We start from the raw sequence: 20,320 nt of genomic DNA on the forward strand, positions 1-20,320 counted from the left end.
CTTTTACAGAAAAGAATTTAATATTAACTAAGTACCTCGCCTTCCTTCCCTCTAATCCATTCTCCCTCTCAGTTATTGACAAATTTTTGTACAGTATAAAACGATAGCCAAAGTACCCAATATCAACTTTTCAAAAACAGAAACATTATTCAGAAAAATAATAAAACGTACCATATAGCAAGGGGCTTATGAACGCAGCACCGTTGAAAATATTTACTGAGCACTGATGCTAGATCTCCTATCACTACCAACTCCACACACACACACAAAAGAAAACTTTGCATTTCTGTAGTGTTTTTCACTTTTATTTTTCTCACAAAGAATATGTCATTGGAATTACCACTATACACCAATGTATGTTTGGAAATAATTCTAATAGGTGTAAAAAAACTTTAGCACAACATTGTAAATCATCTCTACTTCATTAAAAAATATATTAAAAATTTAGGCATAAAGAATGATTTATCCTAATGTCATCCAATGTTACTGGTAAGAGTTAGGATTAGAACTCAGGTCCTATCTCTAACTCTGTGTACCATCTGCTTTCTCCCAGGCTCCACATCTTGTTTTACAGAATGCTGCTGGGTATGCCAGTAGTCATGGTGTTCAGGGGTTTTAAACAAATTTTGGAAATGCTGGATTAAATAAAGTTGATCAAATTCCCACAACTTGTAATGTGCCATCACAAAACTCCAGGAAGGATACGGAGACTAGAGCACGCATCAAAAATTCAAAGCCCCACAAGCCACAAAGCAGGTTACAAACATGAGCCTGCAGGCAAGGCAAGGGCTGGGGGGGCTGAGGGATGTGGTGCCATCTAGTGGGGCCCTGGCTGCAGAGGGATGCAGTCCGATGTTGTTAGCTCTTTCCAGAGAAGTTATACATCTTGACATTAATTTGAAATCTCTATGGTTATGCATGTTGTCTTGAATTAAAAAAAAAAAATCCCTGTAGTTGGAACATAATTTTTTAAACTAGATCAGACTGGTCCCACTTGCAAAAACTAGTATACAATGTTTAGCAATCTTCTTTGCCCGTATAACCTTTATTCAGAGGTCCTGTTATTTTCCCAGAACTCCGCAGAAGTGTCAAAAACGTTGCCTTCAAAAACAAGCATCCAGCCCTCATGGACCACTTTGGTGTGAGTAGCTCTGAACACCTCCCAAATAACTCAAGCATGAGTTGTTTCAGGGTTTACTCAAATTGAAATTAATTTCCAGTCTTGTTAACTGTTCATGTAGAAATGCTCCTAGTGACTAAAAATATCCTTACCGTTAGCCTTTGTCTAACTCTTCTGGAAAAACCAAAAATTTAATTGAGCTGTGAAAAAGATATAACACAGGAATTGATTCAATATGAAAAAGACCCTTTATCCTTCCAAAACAATTTAAAAAATCAAAGTGGTTTGAGGACAATTTAGCATTTCGGTTGAAACTGGTAACACTCTCAAACAACACTATTATATTTGCAAACTAGCTTTTCTAAGGCAGAAAGCCTCTTTTACTACTCCGTCCCCCTCTTTTTTCCTTTTACTTCCGCCCTGCCTCATTCTAAAAATTACATCAGAGAGTCTGCCAGTTGTCTACATAAGTGCCTAGAACTGTGGCACCGATGTAGCAGAAACAGCATAAACCATATGGCAATTGATTTTCTTCCCCTGGTGTCTCCATGGTCCACTCACTACGCTAGCTTCTTCTAACTGCTAAAATACCCATCCTGGCCCCAGGGAAAGCACTTCTATTTCCAGAGCTCTGAGAAACCAGATCTACCTATAATGGCAAAATCACACTCACTTCTATTTTCCCATTGCGTAAATAAAAACCTGTACACTCCCATGATTTGAAACCCTTGGGGGCCCTAAGGAATATAACATTTGAAGTTGCTTGATTAAAAAAAAATACAATCATGAAACGCTTCCAAGTTAAGTCCTTTAAGTCCCAAATTGGATTTGCTGATTTTAAGTGGTATTCAGCTCTTCTTGACAGCTTTGGTAACTGAGGTAGTAGTGTTTATTCAGTCTCCCCAAGGAGAATTCTTGATAGAAAACAGGATTCATAGGGTCTAAAGAGAATGTACAATTCTAAGGAATAAATTTCATGTTTTGGAGAGAGCTCTGCAATGACCAGAAAGATTGAGCCAGTTTTAGTATAAAAAATTAGGACAATGTTACAGAGGTTGACTGTACACAGATGAGCTAGACTCACTCTACCCAATGTCACTGACTGGTTGGAATGCCATGGGAAACTGACCGAAAAATTGTCCTGCTTCATGAAAGGACTCTGGCACAGTGATATCTGGTCACTGTCTTCCACAGTCAAGGGCATAACGCCTTAGAAGGCCACTGGATCCATGACTTAATGAAGGTCATCAATAATGTAGATATTGTCTTCTGCTCGGACAGGCTTCAGAGCTGCATTTTTCAAAGCTCCAATGTGAGAGTCCCTCAATGGAATCACACTACAGAAAGAATAACATGAGTAAGAGAAAAGCAGACCACTTCTCAAGTATGAGCAGTGCATTTGTTTATGTTCAAGCAAGATTGGGTATTTGCATTTCCCAGAACCCCATTCACACAGCCTATGAAGTAAATAGAAGCTTTCAGAGTTGTGAATATGAAGTTTCAGGAAAGTCTGTTTAATAAGCAGGTAGAAAACCTCAGCAGTAGTTTCAAAAACCTCAGACTGGTCTCCTTCTAGAGTCTCATGTAATAGAATACAAAAATTGAAAATCTAGGGACTTCCCTGATGGTCCAGTGGTAAAGAATCTGCCTTCCAATGCAGGGGACACAGGTTTGATCCCTGGTCGGGGAACTAGGATTGCACATGCCGTGGGGCAACTAAGCCCATGTACCAGAACTACTGAGCTTGCAGGCCTCAATGAGAGAGCCCTCATGCTGCAAACTACAAAGCCCACACACTCTGGAGCCCACGTGCCACAACTAGAGAGAGAAAACCTGTACACCACAACTAGAGAGAAGCCCATACACTGCAACAAAAGATCCCACATGCCTCAAAGAAGATCCCATGTGCCACAACTAAGACCTGATGCAGCCAAATAAATAAATATTTTTAAAAAAACAAAGAAAGAAAATCTAAGAAGACAAATATCAGATATCAAATTGAAGTACTAAACCAGGATATATATTCTCAAAGATGGCTAGGAAATGGTTTGGCTGGTGTTTTTCCAACTGTGGACTCTGACCCTTTAGAGAGGGTTATTAAATCTATTTAGTGGTCTATATCCTGTTTTTAAGATAAATATATATAAGTATACAAAATATCAGAGCATACTGGTATAGTAAAATAGTATTGTTTCATCTAAGTGTATACTAGATCATGGAGTCAAAAATCTTACCATGCCTTAATGGTTAAAATTAGAAAGCCATGGGTTAAATGACTTTTATAACACATATGCTCACACATCAAGTGTATGAATAGGTCATTTGTGGAGTTTTGATATTGCTACTCTTTTATAATTTGTAGTGTATATAGTTACTACTTTTTATTAGCTAAGCCTGCCCAGAAATGATATGAAATGTACTGCATCTTCATTCAGCTCTGATCTTTAAATGGATTAGTCACACATGTGTGGAAACCGTTTAGGAGTCAGTAGCTCAAAATGAGTCAATGTGATATAGGTGCCCCAAAAATAACTTCATGGGGAAATGCTCATTTTTGTTTTTGTTTTGTTTTGCTTTTCCATATTATACAGTATTTCCTACAATAAATATTTTCTTTTCTAATTAGGTGACAAAAAGTGAAACTTGAAAAAAAAGTTAACAGCAAAAGGACAAAAATAAACTAAAAGGATGCTATCTTTCATGCTTTTCTGCCTGTAGGGAGTATTTTTTTTCTTCCATTCTTGGAAGCAGATAGTCAAAATTTTCTATAAGTATGGGATTTGGACTCTAAGATACATAAGATTGAGTCTTTTACCTGCTGTGGGGTGTGACCTTGGATGTCATTTAACATCTCTCAACCTGTTCTCCAATCTGTAGACTAAGAATAATAATAGTGCCTGTGAAGGGTTTACAGGTTCACTGCTGTGAAGGGCATGACTGCAATAATAAAAGCCAATGTTTATGGAACACTTGCAATATGTTTGGCATAGTTCAAGGCATGTTCTGTGGATTGGTTCATATGATTAACTCAGACATAGGAAAGACTATGTAATAACATCCAATGAAAGAGAACTAGGAATAACAGCTGGCAGCTTAAGAGAGATGGATTTGGAATCAAAGAAAGACCTGCTTAAAGCCCAAGCTGGACAATCACAGAAAGACAGACAAAATGAAAAGGCAGAGGACTATGTCCCAGATGAAGGAACAAAATAAAACCCTGGAAAAACAACTAAATGAAGTGGAGATAGGCAACCTTCCAGAAAAACAATTCACAATAATGATAGTGAAGATGATCCAGGACCTCAGAAAAAGAATGGAGGCAAAGGTCAAGAAGATGCAAGAAATGTTTAACAAAGGCCTAGAAGAATTAAAGAACAAACAAACGGAGATGAACAATACAACAATTGAAATGAAAAATACACTAGAAGGAATCAATAGCAGAATAACTGATGCAGAAGAACGGATAAGTGACCTGGAAGACAGAATGGTGGAAATCACTGCAGTGAAACAGAATAAAGAAAAAAGAATGAAAAGAAATAAAGATAGCCTAAGAGACCTCTGGGAAAATATAAAATGCACCATTTGCATTATAGGGGTTCCAGAAGGAGAAGAGAGAGAGAAAGGACCCAAGAAAATATTTGAAGAGATTATAGTCGAAAACTTCCCTAACATGGGAAAGGAAGTAGCCACCCAAGTCCAGGAAGCACAGAGAGTCCCCGAAAGGATAAACCCAAGGAGAAACATGCCAAGACACATAGTAATCAAACTGACAAAAATTAAAGACAAAGAAAAATTATTAAAAGCCACAAGGGAAAAACGGCAAATAACATACAAGGGAACTCCCATGAGGTTAACAGCTGATTTCTCAACAGAAACACTGCAAGCCAGAAGGGAGTGGCATGATATATTTAAAGTGATAAAAAGGAAGACCTACAACCAAGAATACTCTACCCGGCAAGGATCTCATTCAGATTCGATGGAGAAATCAAAAGCTTTACAGACAAGCAAAAGCTAAGAGAATTCAGCACCACCAAACCAGCTCTACAACAAATGCTAAAGGAACTTCTCTAAGTGGGAAACACAAGAGAATGAAAGGACCTACAAAAACAAACCCAAAACAATTAAGAAAATGGTCACAGGAACATACATATCGATAATCATCTTAAATGTGAATGGATTAAATGCTCCAACCAAAAGACACAGGCTCGCTGAATGGATACAAAAACAAGACCCGTATATATGTTGTCTACAAGAGACCCACTTCAGACCTAGGGACACATACAGACTGAAAGTGAGGGGATAGAAAAAGATATTCCATGCAAATGGAAATCAAAAGAAAGCTGGAGTAGCAATACTCGTATCAGATAAAATAGACTTTAAAATAAAGAATGTTACAAGAGACAAGGAAGGACACTACCTAATGATCAAGGGATCAATCCAAGAAGAAGATATAACAATTATAAATATATATGCACCCAACATAGGAGCACCTCAATATATAAGGCAAATGCTAACAGCTATAAAAGAGGAAATCGACAGTAACACAATAATAGTGGGGGACTTTAACACCTCACTTACACCAATGGACAGAGCATCCAGAAAGAAAATTAATAAGGTAACACAAGCTTTAAATGACACAACAGACCAGATAAATTTAATTGATATTTATAGGACATTCCATCCAAAAACACCATATTACACTTTCTCCTCAAGTGCACACGGAACATTCTCCAGGATAGATCACATCTTGGGTCACAAATCAAGCCTTGGTAAATTTAAAGAAATTGAAATTGTATCAAGCATCTTTTCCAACCACAACACTATGAGATTACAAATAAATTACAGGAAACAAAAATGTAAAAAACACAAACACATGGAGGCTAAACAATATGCTACTAAATAACCAAGAGATCACTGAAGAAATCAAAGAGGAAATCAAAAAATACCTAGAGACAAATGACAACAAAAACATGATGACTCAAAATCTATGGGATGCAGCAAAAGCAGTTCTAAGAGGGAAGTTTATAGCAATACAACCCTACCTCAAGAAACAAGAAAAATCTCAAATAAAAAATCTAAACTTATGCCTAAAGGAACTAGAAAAAGAAGAACAAACAAAACCCAAAGTTAGTAGAAGGAAAGAAATCATAAACATTAGAGCCAAAGTAAATGAAATAGAAACAAAGGAAACAATACCAAAGATCAATAAAACTAAAAGCTGGTTCTTTGAGAAGATAAACAAACCTTTAGACAAACTCATCAAGAAAAAGAGGGAAAGGACTGAAATCAATAAAATTAGAAATGAAAAAGGAGAAGTTACAACAGACACTGCAGAAATACAAAGCATCATAAGAAACTACTACAACAAACTCTATGCCAATAAAATGGACAACCTGGAAGAAATGGACAAATTCTTAGAAAGGTATAACCTTCCAAGACTGAACCAGGAAAAAATAGAAAATATGAACAGACCAATCACAAGCACTGGAATTGAAACTGTGATTAAAAATCTTCCAACAAACAGAAGTCCAGGACCACATGGCTTCACAGATGAATTCCATCAAACATTTAGAGAAGAGCTAACACCCATCCTTCTCAAACTCTTCCAAAAAATTGCAGAGGAAGGAACACTCACAAACTCATTCTACGAGGCCACCAACACCCTGATACCAAAACCAGACAAAGATACTACAAAAAAAGAAAATTACAGACCAATATCACTGATGAATATAGATGCAAAAATCCTCAATAAAATACTAGCAAACAGAATCCAACAGCACATTAAAAGGATCATACACCATGATCACGTGGGATTTATCCTAGGGATGCAAGGATTCTTCAATATATGCAAATCAATCAATGTGATACACCATATGAACAAATTGAAGAATAAAACCCATGTGATCATCTCAATAGACACAGAAAAAGCTTTTGACAAAATTCAACACCCGTTTATGATAAAAACTCTCTAGAAAGTGGGCATAGAGGGAAGGTACCTCAACATAATAAAAGCCATATACCACAAACCCACAGCAACATAATTCTCAATGGTGAAAAACTGAAAGCATTTCCTCTAAGATCAGGAATAAGACAAGGATGTCCAGTCTTGCCACTATTATTCAACATAGTTTTGGAAGTCCTAGCCATGGCAATCAGAGAAGAAAAAGAAATAAGAGGAATACGAATTGGAAAAGAAGAAGTAAAACTGTCACTGTTTGCAGATGACATGATACTATACATAGAAAATCCTAAAGATGCTATGCAATCCATATCAAATTACCAACGGCATTTTTTAAAGAACCAGAAAACCACTAGAGCTAATCAATGAATTTGGTAAAGCTGCAGGATACAAAATTAATGCACAGAAATCTCTTGCATTCCTATACACTAACAGCAAAAGATCAGAAAGAGAAATTAAGGAAACAATCCCATTCACCATTGCAACAAAAAGAATAAAATACCTAGGAATAAACCTGTGTAAGGAGGTAAAAGACCTGTACTCAGAAAACTATAAGACACTGATGAAAGAAATCAAAGATGACACAAACAGATGGAGAGATATACCATGTTCTTGGATTGGAAGAATCAATATTGTGAAAATGACTATACTACCCAAAGCAATCTACAGATTCAATGCAATCCTTATCAAATTACCAATGGTATTTTGTACAGAACTAGAACAAAAAATCTTAAAATTTGTATGGAGACACAAAAGACCCCAAATAGCCAAAGCAACCTTGAGAAAAAAAAAAAACAAAAACAGATCTGGAATCAGACTCCCTGACTTCAGACTATACTACAAAGCTGCAGTAATCAAGACAATATGGTACTGGCACAAAAACATAAATTTAGATCAATGGAACAGGATAGAAAGCCCAGAGATAATAAACCCATGTACCTATGGTCACCTAATCTATGACAAAGGAGACAAGGATATACAATGGAGAAAAGACTGTCTCTTCAATAAGTGGTGCTGGGAAAACTGGACAGCTACATGTAAAAGAATGAAATTAGAACATCCCTAACACCATACACAAAAATAAACTCAAAATGGATTAGAGATCTAAGTGTAAGACTGGACACTATAAAACTCTTAGAGGAAAACATAGGAAGAACATTCTTTGACATAAATCACAGCAAGATCTTTTCTCACCCACGTCTTAGGGTAATGGAAATAAAAACAAAAATAAACAAATGGGACCTAATGAAACTTAAAAGCTTTTGCACAGCAAAGGAAAGTATAAACAATACAAAAAGACAACCCTCAGAATGGGAGAAAATATTTGCAAACGAATCAATGGACAAAGAATTAATCTCCAAAATATATAAATAGCTCATGCACCTCAATATCAAAAAAACAAACAACCCAATCCAAAAATGGGCAGAAGACCTAAATAGACATTTCTCCAAAGAAGACATACAGATGGCCAAGAGGCACATGAAAAGCTGCTCAACATCACTAATTATTAGAGAAATGCAAATCAAAACTACAATGGGGTATCACCTCACACCAGTTAGAACAGCCATCATCAGAAAATCTACAAACAATAAATGCTGGAGAGGGTGTGGAGAAAAGGGAACCCTCTTGCACTGTTGGTGGGAATGTAAATTGATACAGCCACTATGGAGAACAGTATGGAGGTTCCTTAAAAAATTAAAAATAGAATTACCATATGACCCAGCAATCCCTCTACTGGGCATATATACAGAGAAAACCATCATTCAAAAAGACACATGCACCCCAATATTCATTGCAGCACTATTTACAATAGCCAGGTCATGGAAGCAACCTAAATGCCCCATCGACAGACGAATGGATAAAGAAGATGTGGTATATATATAGAATGGAATATTACTCAGCCATAAAAAGGAACGAAATTGGGTCATTTGTAGAGACGTGGATGGACCTAGAGACTGTCATACAGAGTGAAGTAAGTCAGAAAGAGAAAAACAAATATCGTATATTAATGCATATATGTGGAATCTAGAAAAATGGAATAGATGAACCAGTTTGCAAGGCAGAAATAGAGACACAGATGTAGAGAACAAACATATGCACACCAAGCGGGGAAAGCAGGGGCGGGAGGTATGAATTGGGAGATCGGGATTAACATATATTCACCAATATGTATAAAATAGATAACTAATAAGAACCTGCTGTATAGCACAGGGAACTCCACTTCGCTGTACAGTAGAAACTAACACAACATTGCAAAACAACTATACCTCAAAAAAAAAAAAAAAAGCCTAAGCTGGACCAAATGAAGCAGGCTATTTGGATGTGGAAGTAGGCAGAGGTTTCCTACCATTACAGACAGGTGTTTGGGGAAATGACTACATGAATGCATATAAAGAGGTTTTCACTTTTCACTGGGCAGTGGGGTAGATTTGCAAAAAATTCAAATGCTATGAGGCCCAACAACTAATGTAAAGGAACAGAGCAGGCTGGGCACGTAACAGTGGGGATGGTGGGAAGGGTGGGGAGCTGGAAGCACGTGTCTTAGCCTGTGCCTTTGTATGTCTTCAGCCTGGAGTCATCCTCCTCCAGATCATTGCAGAACTGCCTTCTGCTCCTTTGGGGCTCACTCACATAGCCTATTGCCCTGCTCTGTATTCCCCACGGCATTTCTCTGCAAGTCCTAAAAGTACCCTGTTTATTCATTTATACGTTTCTGTCTGTTTTGTCCATCTCTTTGGAATTTAGTAGGCATTCAATAAACACTCAATAAACAAAGCACTGAATGAAATCAAATAACAAACCAAACAACCCATTCAAATGTCCCATCAAACAAAATCTGCAATTTAGTTCTCTTGCTCTAAGCGGTCAGGTTTGAGGTACTGTTTCTGGAGCAGTTCTGGCGCAATTCCAGGGAAATACAGAGACACTAAAAATATCACTGGAAGGTTGGACAGCAATGGAGGTGCCCTATATACTAGATTTTTCAGGATCCAGAGTATAAAATGGAGAGTTCAGAAGGAAAAGAGAGGGAGAGAGAAATTATCCTTATTTTTACCAGAGTAAGAATATCAAAAGGCGTTGACACAAACTCTTTCAACCTTACCGTAGTAGCTCCACCTTGTTACCCAGGCAAAAATATCCTAAATCGGGGAAGAAGTGAGAGAAAATTAAACATGTAAGACAAAGAGTTCATGAGATTTTTTTTCCAAACAAGTATATTATTACTGTTATTACTTTGATATGAACAAAATCTGTACAGACCTCAGAAGCTGAAAAAATTAATTTACAAGAAAATATTTTTAAAAAGAAGGGGAAAAAAACCAATCTGGACCCTTGCCTGATAACTGCAGGTAACTTTTTTTGAATCTGTAGGAGCCAAATAAGCCCCTTAGTGTAAAGTATCTCATGTTTACTAATAGTTTAGTGTATTCACCCACATGTCCCAACTTACTTTAATGCAATTATATTTCACTGTAAAAAAAATGGGGGATTGTGTTTGTTCCATAGGTGACAGGTTTTACACACACGCACAACTGGTGGAAGGAGACCAGGAGGCCCTGGATGGCTGCCTTGTGAACCTCTTTGTTCTACTCTTAGCCCTGAAATCAGGTATCCCTCTCAATGTCCCATTTGTTTCTTCTGTTAAGTGGGTGTTGTAACACCCTCAACAATTTCACCCCTTATAGGGACAAAACTTGGTTCTTGAGGGAAGGGGGAAAGGGAGAATGAACACATCTTATATATTACAATGGTTTGCTGCCTTCCAAACCCCAACTCTACCCAACCAACGCTTATTTCTCCATATTTAATTTCTCCTATGGAGAATTTAAATATCATGTTTCTATCTATGGGACAATAATTTTAAGATAAAGAAAAAATTTAAAAAGAACAAGGTAAAAACCAAGGAAGTTATGTGAAATTCAAATCATGTGGTGTGTAGGGCTACAGGCAGTTTGGCTCAAGAAAACTCCCGCAGGCACAGTCCTGAGGTGACTTACTTTTGCTAATCGTGAAAACCAAAAACGTGAGCAATAATACCAAGGCAGTAACACAGATTCCAACGTAGACTCCCTTATTGGTGCTCATCCATGGATCTTGTGCCAGCGTCACAGGCTAAGAAAACATCGGCAGATCAAAAAAAAAAAAAAAAAATCTTCTTAGAATTATGGGTAGAAAACATTTCTGAAAATAATGTACACAGACACATTTATCTTTATTGGCCTTTGGCTAGTTCCGGATCATGAGGGGGTAAGACCAAATGATTTAAAGTTACAACCATGTGGTGAAATTCTAAGACAATTTAGAATTCAAAATGTATTTGGGGATGGTGGAAATGTTTTATCTCTTGCTTGCGGTGGTATTTACAGAGGTGTATACATTTGTCAAAACTCCAACTGTACACTTCAAATGAGTGTGCTTTATTATATGTAAATTATACCTATTTTAAAAAATTAATAAGCTATTTTCATAAATAATCCTCTTATGATATTAAAAAAGAAAACAACAATTTTTGTTCCTATATAAGTTGACGTGGTGGTGTTATCTCAAGCTATGTGAATGTGTTCAATTATTAAAATTGGCCCTTGATTACAAAACTATTTTTTTTTTAACTAGAATTCAAGATTCCATCTATGTCTTTATAAATGGACTTGAAAGTAGATGCTCATATACATGGCCCTGCTTAACAATTAAAATGCTGCACAGTTGGAAAGAAATACAACTTTATTTAAATCTCCTAGTATGGTTCATAAGGGATCATCACTTCCCGGAATAAAACCGAAACACGCCATGCATCATGTTCAGCCCTTTTACATAACTTAACTCTAATCCTAAAGAGGCCCCATGGGGTAGGTATTTTAACAGAAAGGAAGTGAAGATCAGAGAAAAAGATTAAGTCTCAAGTCTCTTCCTGCATAAGAGTTTAATCTCTGGAGTCAGAATTCCAGCTCTTTTACTTAGTTGCTGTGTGATCCTAGACATGTTATTTATCCTCTCTGAACCGCTGTTTCTCTGTCTGTCAAATGCAGATTAAATAGGGTTCTTGGGAAAGATAATTTAGGTACTTCCTGATCAATGTGTTCCTGATGAGGAACACAAAGGATGGTGACTTAGCATATGAGCTGTCCTTGCTTAAAGGGGGAACAGCCAGTGTCTTGGGAGGGAAGAGCTGTGTAATTATCTTACTTGTGGAGGATAAAGTGGTTACATGGAACATGGAGTTACAGGAAGCAGGCTTTGCTTCCTTTTTAAAAATATTATGTTACATGAAAACTGCAGTTTCGTTTTAGAATGTGCAGCTAAGCATAAAGAAAGGAAAACAAAAATCAACCATAATCCCAACATCCAGAAACAGCCACTATTACCATTTTTCATTACGTACTCTTCTAGAATTTTATCCTAGTGTTTTTCTTAACAGAGCAGTTACTATATTCAATATATACTACAGTATATACACTATACACACACACATACATACACACATTTTTTGGTCGTGCTGCACGGCATTTGGGATCTTAGCTCCCCAACCAGGGATCGAACCAGCACCCGCTTCATTGGAAGCGCAGAGTCTTATTAACCACTGGACCTCCAGGGAAGTCCCTACACTATTTTAAAAGTTAGTTTTTTCATTTAACAATCAACACTGTCTTCTCACGTCAGTAAATGCACTGCAGTGACAACATGCTTAATGGCAATAAGCGGGCATGCGTAATTGACTAAGTAATTAATCCCTTATTATTGAACATTTAGGTTGTTTATAACATTTTCATGAGTATAAATAGCAGCAATGAACATCTTTTCTTATACATCTTCACGTATTGGTTCAATTCTCTCCCTAATATGGAGTTCAGGAAGTTGATTTACTGGGTCGAAATATATGCTGCTTGGTTTCAGGATAGCTGGGAGACACACTGACATCTTCAGAGTCAAGACACAAAAAGCCCACGATTTTGCCTGTTGTGCACTTGCTTCTGTATTGCTTCCACTTGCTGCTAAACATACCTGCCCTGCCGGTAACTGAGGTAAAGGACAATCTCATCATTAAGAATGTTTGTTTCTTTTTTCTTAATCCAGCTATAACAATATAACAGTCATTTACATTGTGGCAGTTCTGCTATTTAACAGGCATATACAGATTCAGCACAGATCCATCGGATCAATCAGTGCCCATACCATAAGAGTTGGTAAAATCTTCAATATCATTCCTATGCAGTGGTGCTCTCATTATCACTAAGGTATGCAACATAAGGCCATTTGACCTCACACTAAATAACTCCACTTTGCCTGAGCTTGAATTTCTCTTACAATGGCTGTGCTTCAACTTCTCACCAATTGTGATCAGGGTGACTCTCATACCTGAAGCTCTTTAGGTTTGTTGCTTCTAAGAATTATTTGCACATAGTAAAAGGAAAGTTGGCTCACCCAAGGGAGCCAAACATAAAGGACCTATTGATAAATTCTTCTTACTTAGAAAGATGAGGTTTTGATGAATATTATAAGAATAAAGCCCCTTAGATTCTTCTCAAGCTAACTGTGGAAAAAGTATGACAACATCCTACAGAATCACAAAGTTTTTCAAGACGTTAGGACCTTAATAAGTCATCATATGGGGAGGTTTATGTATAGAAAGACTCAGAAGTGGCCTCAAAATTTCTACATAGGAGGACAATTGGGTTGGAAAAGGATATTAGGGGGCCTATGTTTAAGCAATCACACTTTCATTTATATAATACTTTCAGTGGGGATTGCCCCCATTCCACCACATCAATTCAAAGCACGTTATTTCTCTAACGATCACTGAAGTCGTCCTTGGTATGTAACGTTAACACGCGATCCTTGAATTAATTCACTCTTTTTTTCTAATTTTCTGGGCAGGAGAAAGTCTGTAGTGTGTGTGTGTGAGTGTGTGTGTGTGTGTGTGTGTGTGTGTGTGTGTGTAGAGAGAGTAAAATATCACTCTTCAGGTATTTCTGACAACTAGTGCATCTATATAAACTTTTTAAGTTAATTAAAGCATCCCTATTTAAGAGTCAAATTCTTTTCTTCCTTTATTTGAAATGTGTGGACTAGTCTTACAATAATAATCTCTAAATGTAACTTGCTTCCAGGGAGACATACAAGTGAATCTGGCTAATAAAGTAGGAAGGAATATGCTTACAGTTTGATTGTTATGCCAAAGGGCATCTGGAGACTGGGTCACAGTGCCGTACCCATCTGCTCAACAAGAAGGAAAATGAATTAGAAAGACAAAAAGTATTGAATTTTCACCGCAAACACCAAATACATTCACATTGCCTTCTGGTAATGAATGAAAAGTTGAATAATCATATGGCTAAATGCTGTAGGCTTGCAAGAGTTATACCAAGTTACTAACATTTATTAATTTAACCTGTAAGGTTGTGCTTCTTAAACCATTTTGTCATGGACCCTTCCAAAATGAACCCTTTTTTTTTCTCTCTGTGGAAAAAAATGCACGTACACAGAAAGTTTACCTACAATTTTAGAGGAGTCATAGTGGCCCATTATCAGAACTAGGTTAAAAATTGCCACTTAAAGTTATGTAATCAATATTTTCATGACAGCTAAGAAGCTGCCAATGAGTGCTCAGAGGCCACTGCACATCCAAAGAGCAGAACCGCCCCATTCAAAATAGTTGTTACATTGCTTTTACATTTAAAATGTGCGTGAAATGTACTAAGATATCTGAAATAGGTGGCATCCAACTCCTACATTATATGCCACAGTGCCTAGACATTGTTGCAGAAGTGCTTTAGAAAATACGTTATATCAGCCCCAAGGCCAAAGTATCTTATACTACCTAAAACCCCAATATAAAAGGATATCATGCCTTAAAGTTTTGAATATCCAAATTTTAATAGTGCTTGAAATATCTCTTTTGTCATACAGAACATATACTGTTGGCCCTCCTAAACAACTATAGGTCAAATACAGGTTTCTCTTTTTACTGAGCACTTTACATCCTTATACCAATTTTTTAAACCCCATTTTATAGATGAGGAAACAGATCTGAAATGGTTAAAGTTTCCAACTCTAGTAAAGGACAATAGCCTCAGCTCATAACCACCACACACATTGCATTCCCATCCAGTGAAAATACTGCAGGTCTTACGAATTCCCTAACTACTGACAAAGCTATAAAAATGTCACTGTCCAGTGGCAATGAAACTGGACTAACTATATCCCCCCAAATTTTTACACTTTACATTACTGTGTCTACATTTTATTCATTCTGACACTACTTCTTAGAGAGCCAAAGACAATATCTACAGTCTAGGTTCTGTGTATGACTTGTGTTATAACCTTAAGTAAGTCCTTCAGATACAGAATGGGTGATGTTGCAAAAACAGCATGAAAATAAATAAATAAATAAAAACAGCCTGGACTTGAGTCAGATAAAACTTGACTTCAATGCTGACAATGTCCCTTGGCAATGTGACCTTGATCAGGTCCTCTGCATATACATTTATGTATGTATATGTATATATTTATATTTCTAGCTGGGGTAACCTTGAACTACAAGCTGTTGATAGCACCTGTCTGTCTCATAAAGTTGTCACATTAGAAGATGCACTAAACACCATATTAGACAAATATCAGCTATTACTATTATGTTGTAATGAAAGGAGCAATAGGGGAAGGAACACAGTGCAATGGACTTTCCAAACATCACGGCCTTCCTTCCTCACAAACATGCAATGAGGAATGCAACAACTTGTCCATGGGCACGCAGTTAGTAACTGGCAGTTGAATTGGAAGCTGTCAATCCCCAAAGCAGAACTAAAGAGCCTCCCCAGTCTGGCAATGGCAATAAGTAAGGTCTGCCCTGAAAGAATTAAATGAGGTAATATATGACAGTTTGCTGGCACATCCATCTGTCAAAAGGTGGGTAGCAGGTCATATGATGCCCAAACTTCCTTCCAGATTAACATTCTTTGCTTTGTGAGGCTTTAACCCACGGAATTCTGACTGGGGCACTGTGAGGATTTGGCTGGAGAGCCTCACAGACACTGACAAGATGGCAGCAGTCACAGAAGTTATGGGGACACAGCTGCTCCAACGTCTGTTCCATTCTGGAAAGCTCTGCCTTGATCAGGTTTTAGTGACATATTTTAGAGAACGATTCTCCACTCCTATTTTCTTCTTCCTCATCGCATAGAAGTGTGGATTGCAGCTGCTCCTACTGCTGTTACTTTGTATTTTAATCTACTTTCACTTTGTTTCTGTGCCGGGAAACAGTTCACACTAAGGAGTCCACTTTCCAAACCAAATGTCACCATTAGCTAATCCCAAGTGAACTGGTCCCTCTCTGCGTTTCACTTTGGGTCCATTTTAAACTAACCAGCTTCCAGGAATGACTGGCAAAAGGTAGGCCATACTGGGGGTCCGCTACAGATTGGCAACTCCTGAGCACGATGAGTCATATGCACGGGGAGTCTTGCAAAGCTTGACCTTGTTCGGATGCATCCCAGGCACAAGGACACATAAGCTAGCTCTGCACTACAAAGGGGTTCCGCATGTGGCACTCCCCAAATTTACCACCATCGGTAACAGAGGTAGCTGGGAAAGACGACAGGACTCAGCATCACCTTTCTCCATCACAGGAAAGACAGGTCAATCTTACATCTCAAAAGAATATGGACCTACCCAAATTGGGGAGAGTGGGGAAGACTTTTGGGGGGTGGAATAGCAGAATCTCAGTGGGGCATGCCTCTTTGGTGCCAGTGTCATGTGTCCTCAACCCATCTCAAAGTGTCCATGTGAAATGAAAACTTGACAAGGCAGAAGAGGAGCCTTCTGGCTCTATATAGCCTCTGGGGCTTAGAGGAAGCGTAAACACAGGTGACCAGTTTGGTCCGGACCAGCTTAGTTTGGATTTAATTGTTTTAAGGCTCTGGCCCAAGGGAGTAAGCCCAATACTAAGTTTAAAGTCAAAGCTGGTTCATTTAATTTAGAAAAATACTGATATGCATGTGGATGTTCCCAAATCATATAAGCTGTCTATGCCGCTCAGTTGTATGTATTTCTGGACATTCTAAGTAATAGTCATAATTGCCACTAAATCTATCACTTACCTTTTAACTGTGTCCCAAGATCTTTATCTCATTTAATCCTTGCAAGAATTCTACAAAATCAGTAACATTCCATCCATTTTACAAAGGATAAAAACTGATTCAAAGAGGGTAAGACGTTTGTTCAAGTCGCATAGCTGACTGGAGTAGCCAGTGTTGGCACTCAAGGCAGATCTGTCTTATTCCAGAATATGTGTTCTTAACAATGTGCCAATGTTCATCAAAATTTGAAAGCTCCCAGGTGTTCAGGAAAGAAACGGAAGTTACCTGTTGAGCAAGAGTGCGATGGTGAGCTGGTTATATTTGTTTCTTGCGGTGTGGTAGGCTGGGTTTCTGCTGTCTGCGTTGGAGAAGATAAAGAAGCTACTGGAATGACAAGAATGGAAGAATGGTGTTCAATTTGTGGAGGAAAATTTCCACCCCGAAGAAAAATAAAAAACAAAGCTAAAATCAGGAATTACCCTTTGACTCTTTCTTAGAAAATATTCAAGGATGGCCTTCAGGCATTATACTGCCATATAGGTATTTCATTATCATGGATAAATCTGATCTAGAGAATGATCTGGAGAGCTTATCAATAGACAGAATTATTTCACTTTTTATACTCCTAGGATCCCCCTAAAGCCTACAACAGTGCATCTTATGTAGGACACCCAATTAAACTTTTATTCATACCAATGACGTTTCACTTTTGTGGAGCAGGGCCTTGAGGTGGGCACTAATCCACTCTCCCCGCTTCACAAGAACCCCAATCTGGATTTCCTCACCTTATTCAAGTTCCTAATTATCCATCCACACATCTTTCCAGGGAGATGCACACACTGAGCAGCAGGGAAAACATACTGAGAATATTTAATTCCTTGAGGTCCCTTTAAGGTGGCAGTACTGTCCGATGTCTGAGTCTTGGTAATAAGCCTCAAAGCAATGTTCCTGGTACCTTGGCTCCTTCTGCAGTTGTGTTTTGGTCACTTTTTTTATAAGACTGATTTCCTGTGTTATCTGATTCATCTTCCATTTCTCACCAAAAAGCTTCACCAAGAGTTCTCAGGGTTATGTTTCCTTTTCCTTTCTTGAAATCTCTTCTTTATTTTCTATCAGACATTTCACTTTACCTGCAGAGTTGACCACTTGCCTCTTAATAAGATCTTTACATCCCTTCCTCTTAGAGCACCACAGAAGATTAGAGCAAGTTAGTGGTGCTCGCTGGACAAGAGTTCCCAAACCTGGGCTTTCCTTATTGCCTCTCACTGGTCTTTCTCTTTCCACTCCCCCACCATGGTCTTCACATTTCAACATCATCTCTTCTCTTGTTTTGAGCTATCTTTTGTTTTTGGTGGGGTTTGTTTGTTTATTTTTGCTTTCCTCTAATGCTCAAATCTGTAACAGGATGTGGCTCTCTTTAGGAACTATAGGAACTAAGAACAGGACGATTCAGAAAGTCAGATGATCAGCATCTTCAGTCAACTTAAATCCATGCAAAAGACCTCTTGAGCTTAACTTCAGCCCCTAGTTTGGGTCTCTGTGGTCATCTTTCTTTTCTCCTCTGCTCCTACAACTGTACATCCAACCACTGCATGAATATTTTAGGCAACTAGCATGGACGGGGCACAGAGCGCAGAGAGGGAATGGATGTAAAGATAAATTCCCCTGCCCTGGATCTGCTCCAGTGTTCACCTCCTTTCTATACTGTAAAGTTCAACTCTAAACTCAAACTCTTTAGGAAACTATCAGGATGCCTATAAGACTCAACTAATACTATCCCCCAGGAGGTCACATAAACCAACACTTTCCTTCTGAAACTCTGCTTTTTAAACAAAGGCCATAACTTACACATGTTCGCCAAACAAGGAGCACTAAGCCATCCACCTCCGCAGGCACAAACTATTTAGAAGCTAAATCAATATTGAGAAAGTCAACAGATGCTCTAGTATGTTTGCTGCCTGGAACAAGACTATTATTCTTACAAAGTTTTGTGGCTCTAAAATCCCAGTTTTAACCTAAAGACATCTCTTTAAAACTCAGTTCAAAGTCCAGTCCTTCAGATCCCTCCTGGTTAAATATAGGCATGGTTCAACGGCAGTGAAGGGAAATCAATATGTTCCATCAGACTTTTTCGGCTAAAAGGTTGTGACATTTGTGTTATTCCTCAGGATCCAGAGCCACTTTAAAGTGTCAAAGGGTTGTGGAGGCTTTGAGAATCTCCACTAAAAAGTTACATTTTTAATCCAAAAAATAGAAAGTTTGAACCTAAACATGTCCTCAGACTGGCAAGCTATTTCCCCAGCTTTAAGTCAAATTATTCTCCACTTGTATTAACCTAAACTTTAATCTAACATAAAGTTGAACTATGAACTATGTAGCCAGAATTGAAAAAACAAACGTGTGCACTCTAAATCCCATAAGTCCTTAAATCTGATGTTTACTTTGTCATCAGTATAAATAGCATTACTCTGCTACATAAATAAATTAAAGGATGCTAGAAGCAAAACTGTGTAAGTCACTGACACCCTGAAAAGACAGGGTAATTGTATGAAGGCCTTTCCAGTGAGAATGTCAGATCAGGACAAATTCATCCAAACATAAGCTCTATGTTCATAATAGAAGGCAGCAAAGGCCCAACATTCAAATTAAAGGGGACAATCTTGACTCAACCATTTTCTATTCGTATGACTGTCAACACTGAACTTAGAGTCTGTGCCTCAGTCCTCACAAATGTAAAATAGGATTGAATCACACCTACAAGGCATAGGATTGTCATAAGAATGAAGTGGCTTAATACTTGTAAAGCAGTTAGCATGGTTCTAGACACAGGAAACAGTAAACATTAACTTCACTGAAATCTTATCCTCAAGTGTTGGGTGAGACTTCAGAATGGATTAAATGATCTCTATTCAGAGCTCCTTGTAAGGACAGAATCTCATTCACCTGACCCTGTTCTGGCATTCCCTATTTTTCCTCGTAAGTCTGTGTTCAACTGGGCCAAATCCCCACCATCCTCCTTAGATGTCCAAGGTCAGTGGTCTGGCTTTTATATTTCTTTTTTTTTTTTTTTTGGCCATTAATGAATTCCTTTGAGAATCTGATAAGAAGCTAGAGGGTCCCCTCACTCTGAAGATGCTTATACATACAAAAGGTGAATATAACATGGGACGG

At 38.0% G+C, this 20,320-nt stretch overlaps 1 protein-coding gene across 1 annotated transcript in view; it reads right to left on the reverse strand.

The window, feature by feature from the left end:
- Positions 1-245: 245 nt before the first annotated feature.
- Positions 246-20,320, reverse strand: part of HAVCR1 (hepatitis A virus cellular receptor 1) — a 28,490-nt gene continuing 8,415 nt past the window's right edge. Inside the window, exons 5-9 of the mRNA XM_036847299.1 lie at positions 17,435-17,533; positions 14,236-14,291; positions 11,078-11,192; positions 10,183-10,219; positions 246-2,457 (exon numbers count right to left, since the gene is read on the reverse strand). Coding sequence (XP_036703194.1) covers positions 2,355-2,457; positions 10,183-10,219; positions 11,078-11,192; positions 14,236-14,291; positions 17,435-17,533 — 410 coding nt within the window. The 3' untranslated portion in view covers positions 246-2,354. The remainder of the gene's footprint in view (positions 2,458-10,182; positions 10,220-11,077; positions 11,193-14,235; positions 14,292-17,434; positions 17,534-20,320) is intronic.

The sequence above is a fragment of the Balaenoptera musculus genome, chromosome 3 (assembly GCF_009873245.2).
Source record: "Balaenoptera musculus isolate JJ_BM4_2016_0621 chromosome 3, mBalMus1.pri.v3, whole genome shotgun sequence".
In the NCBI taxonomy this organism is placed as follows: Eukaryota; Metazoa; Chordata; class Mammalia; order Artiodactyla; family Balaenopteridae; genus Balaenoptera; species Balaenoptera musculus.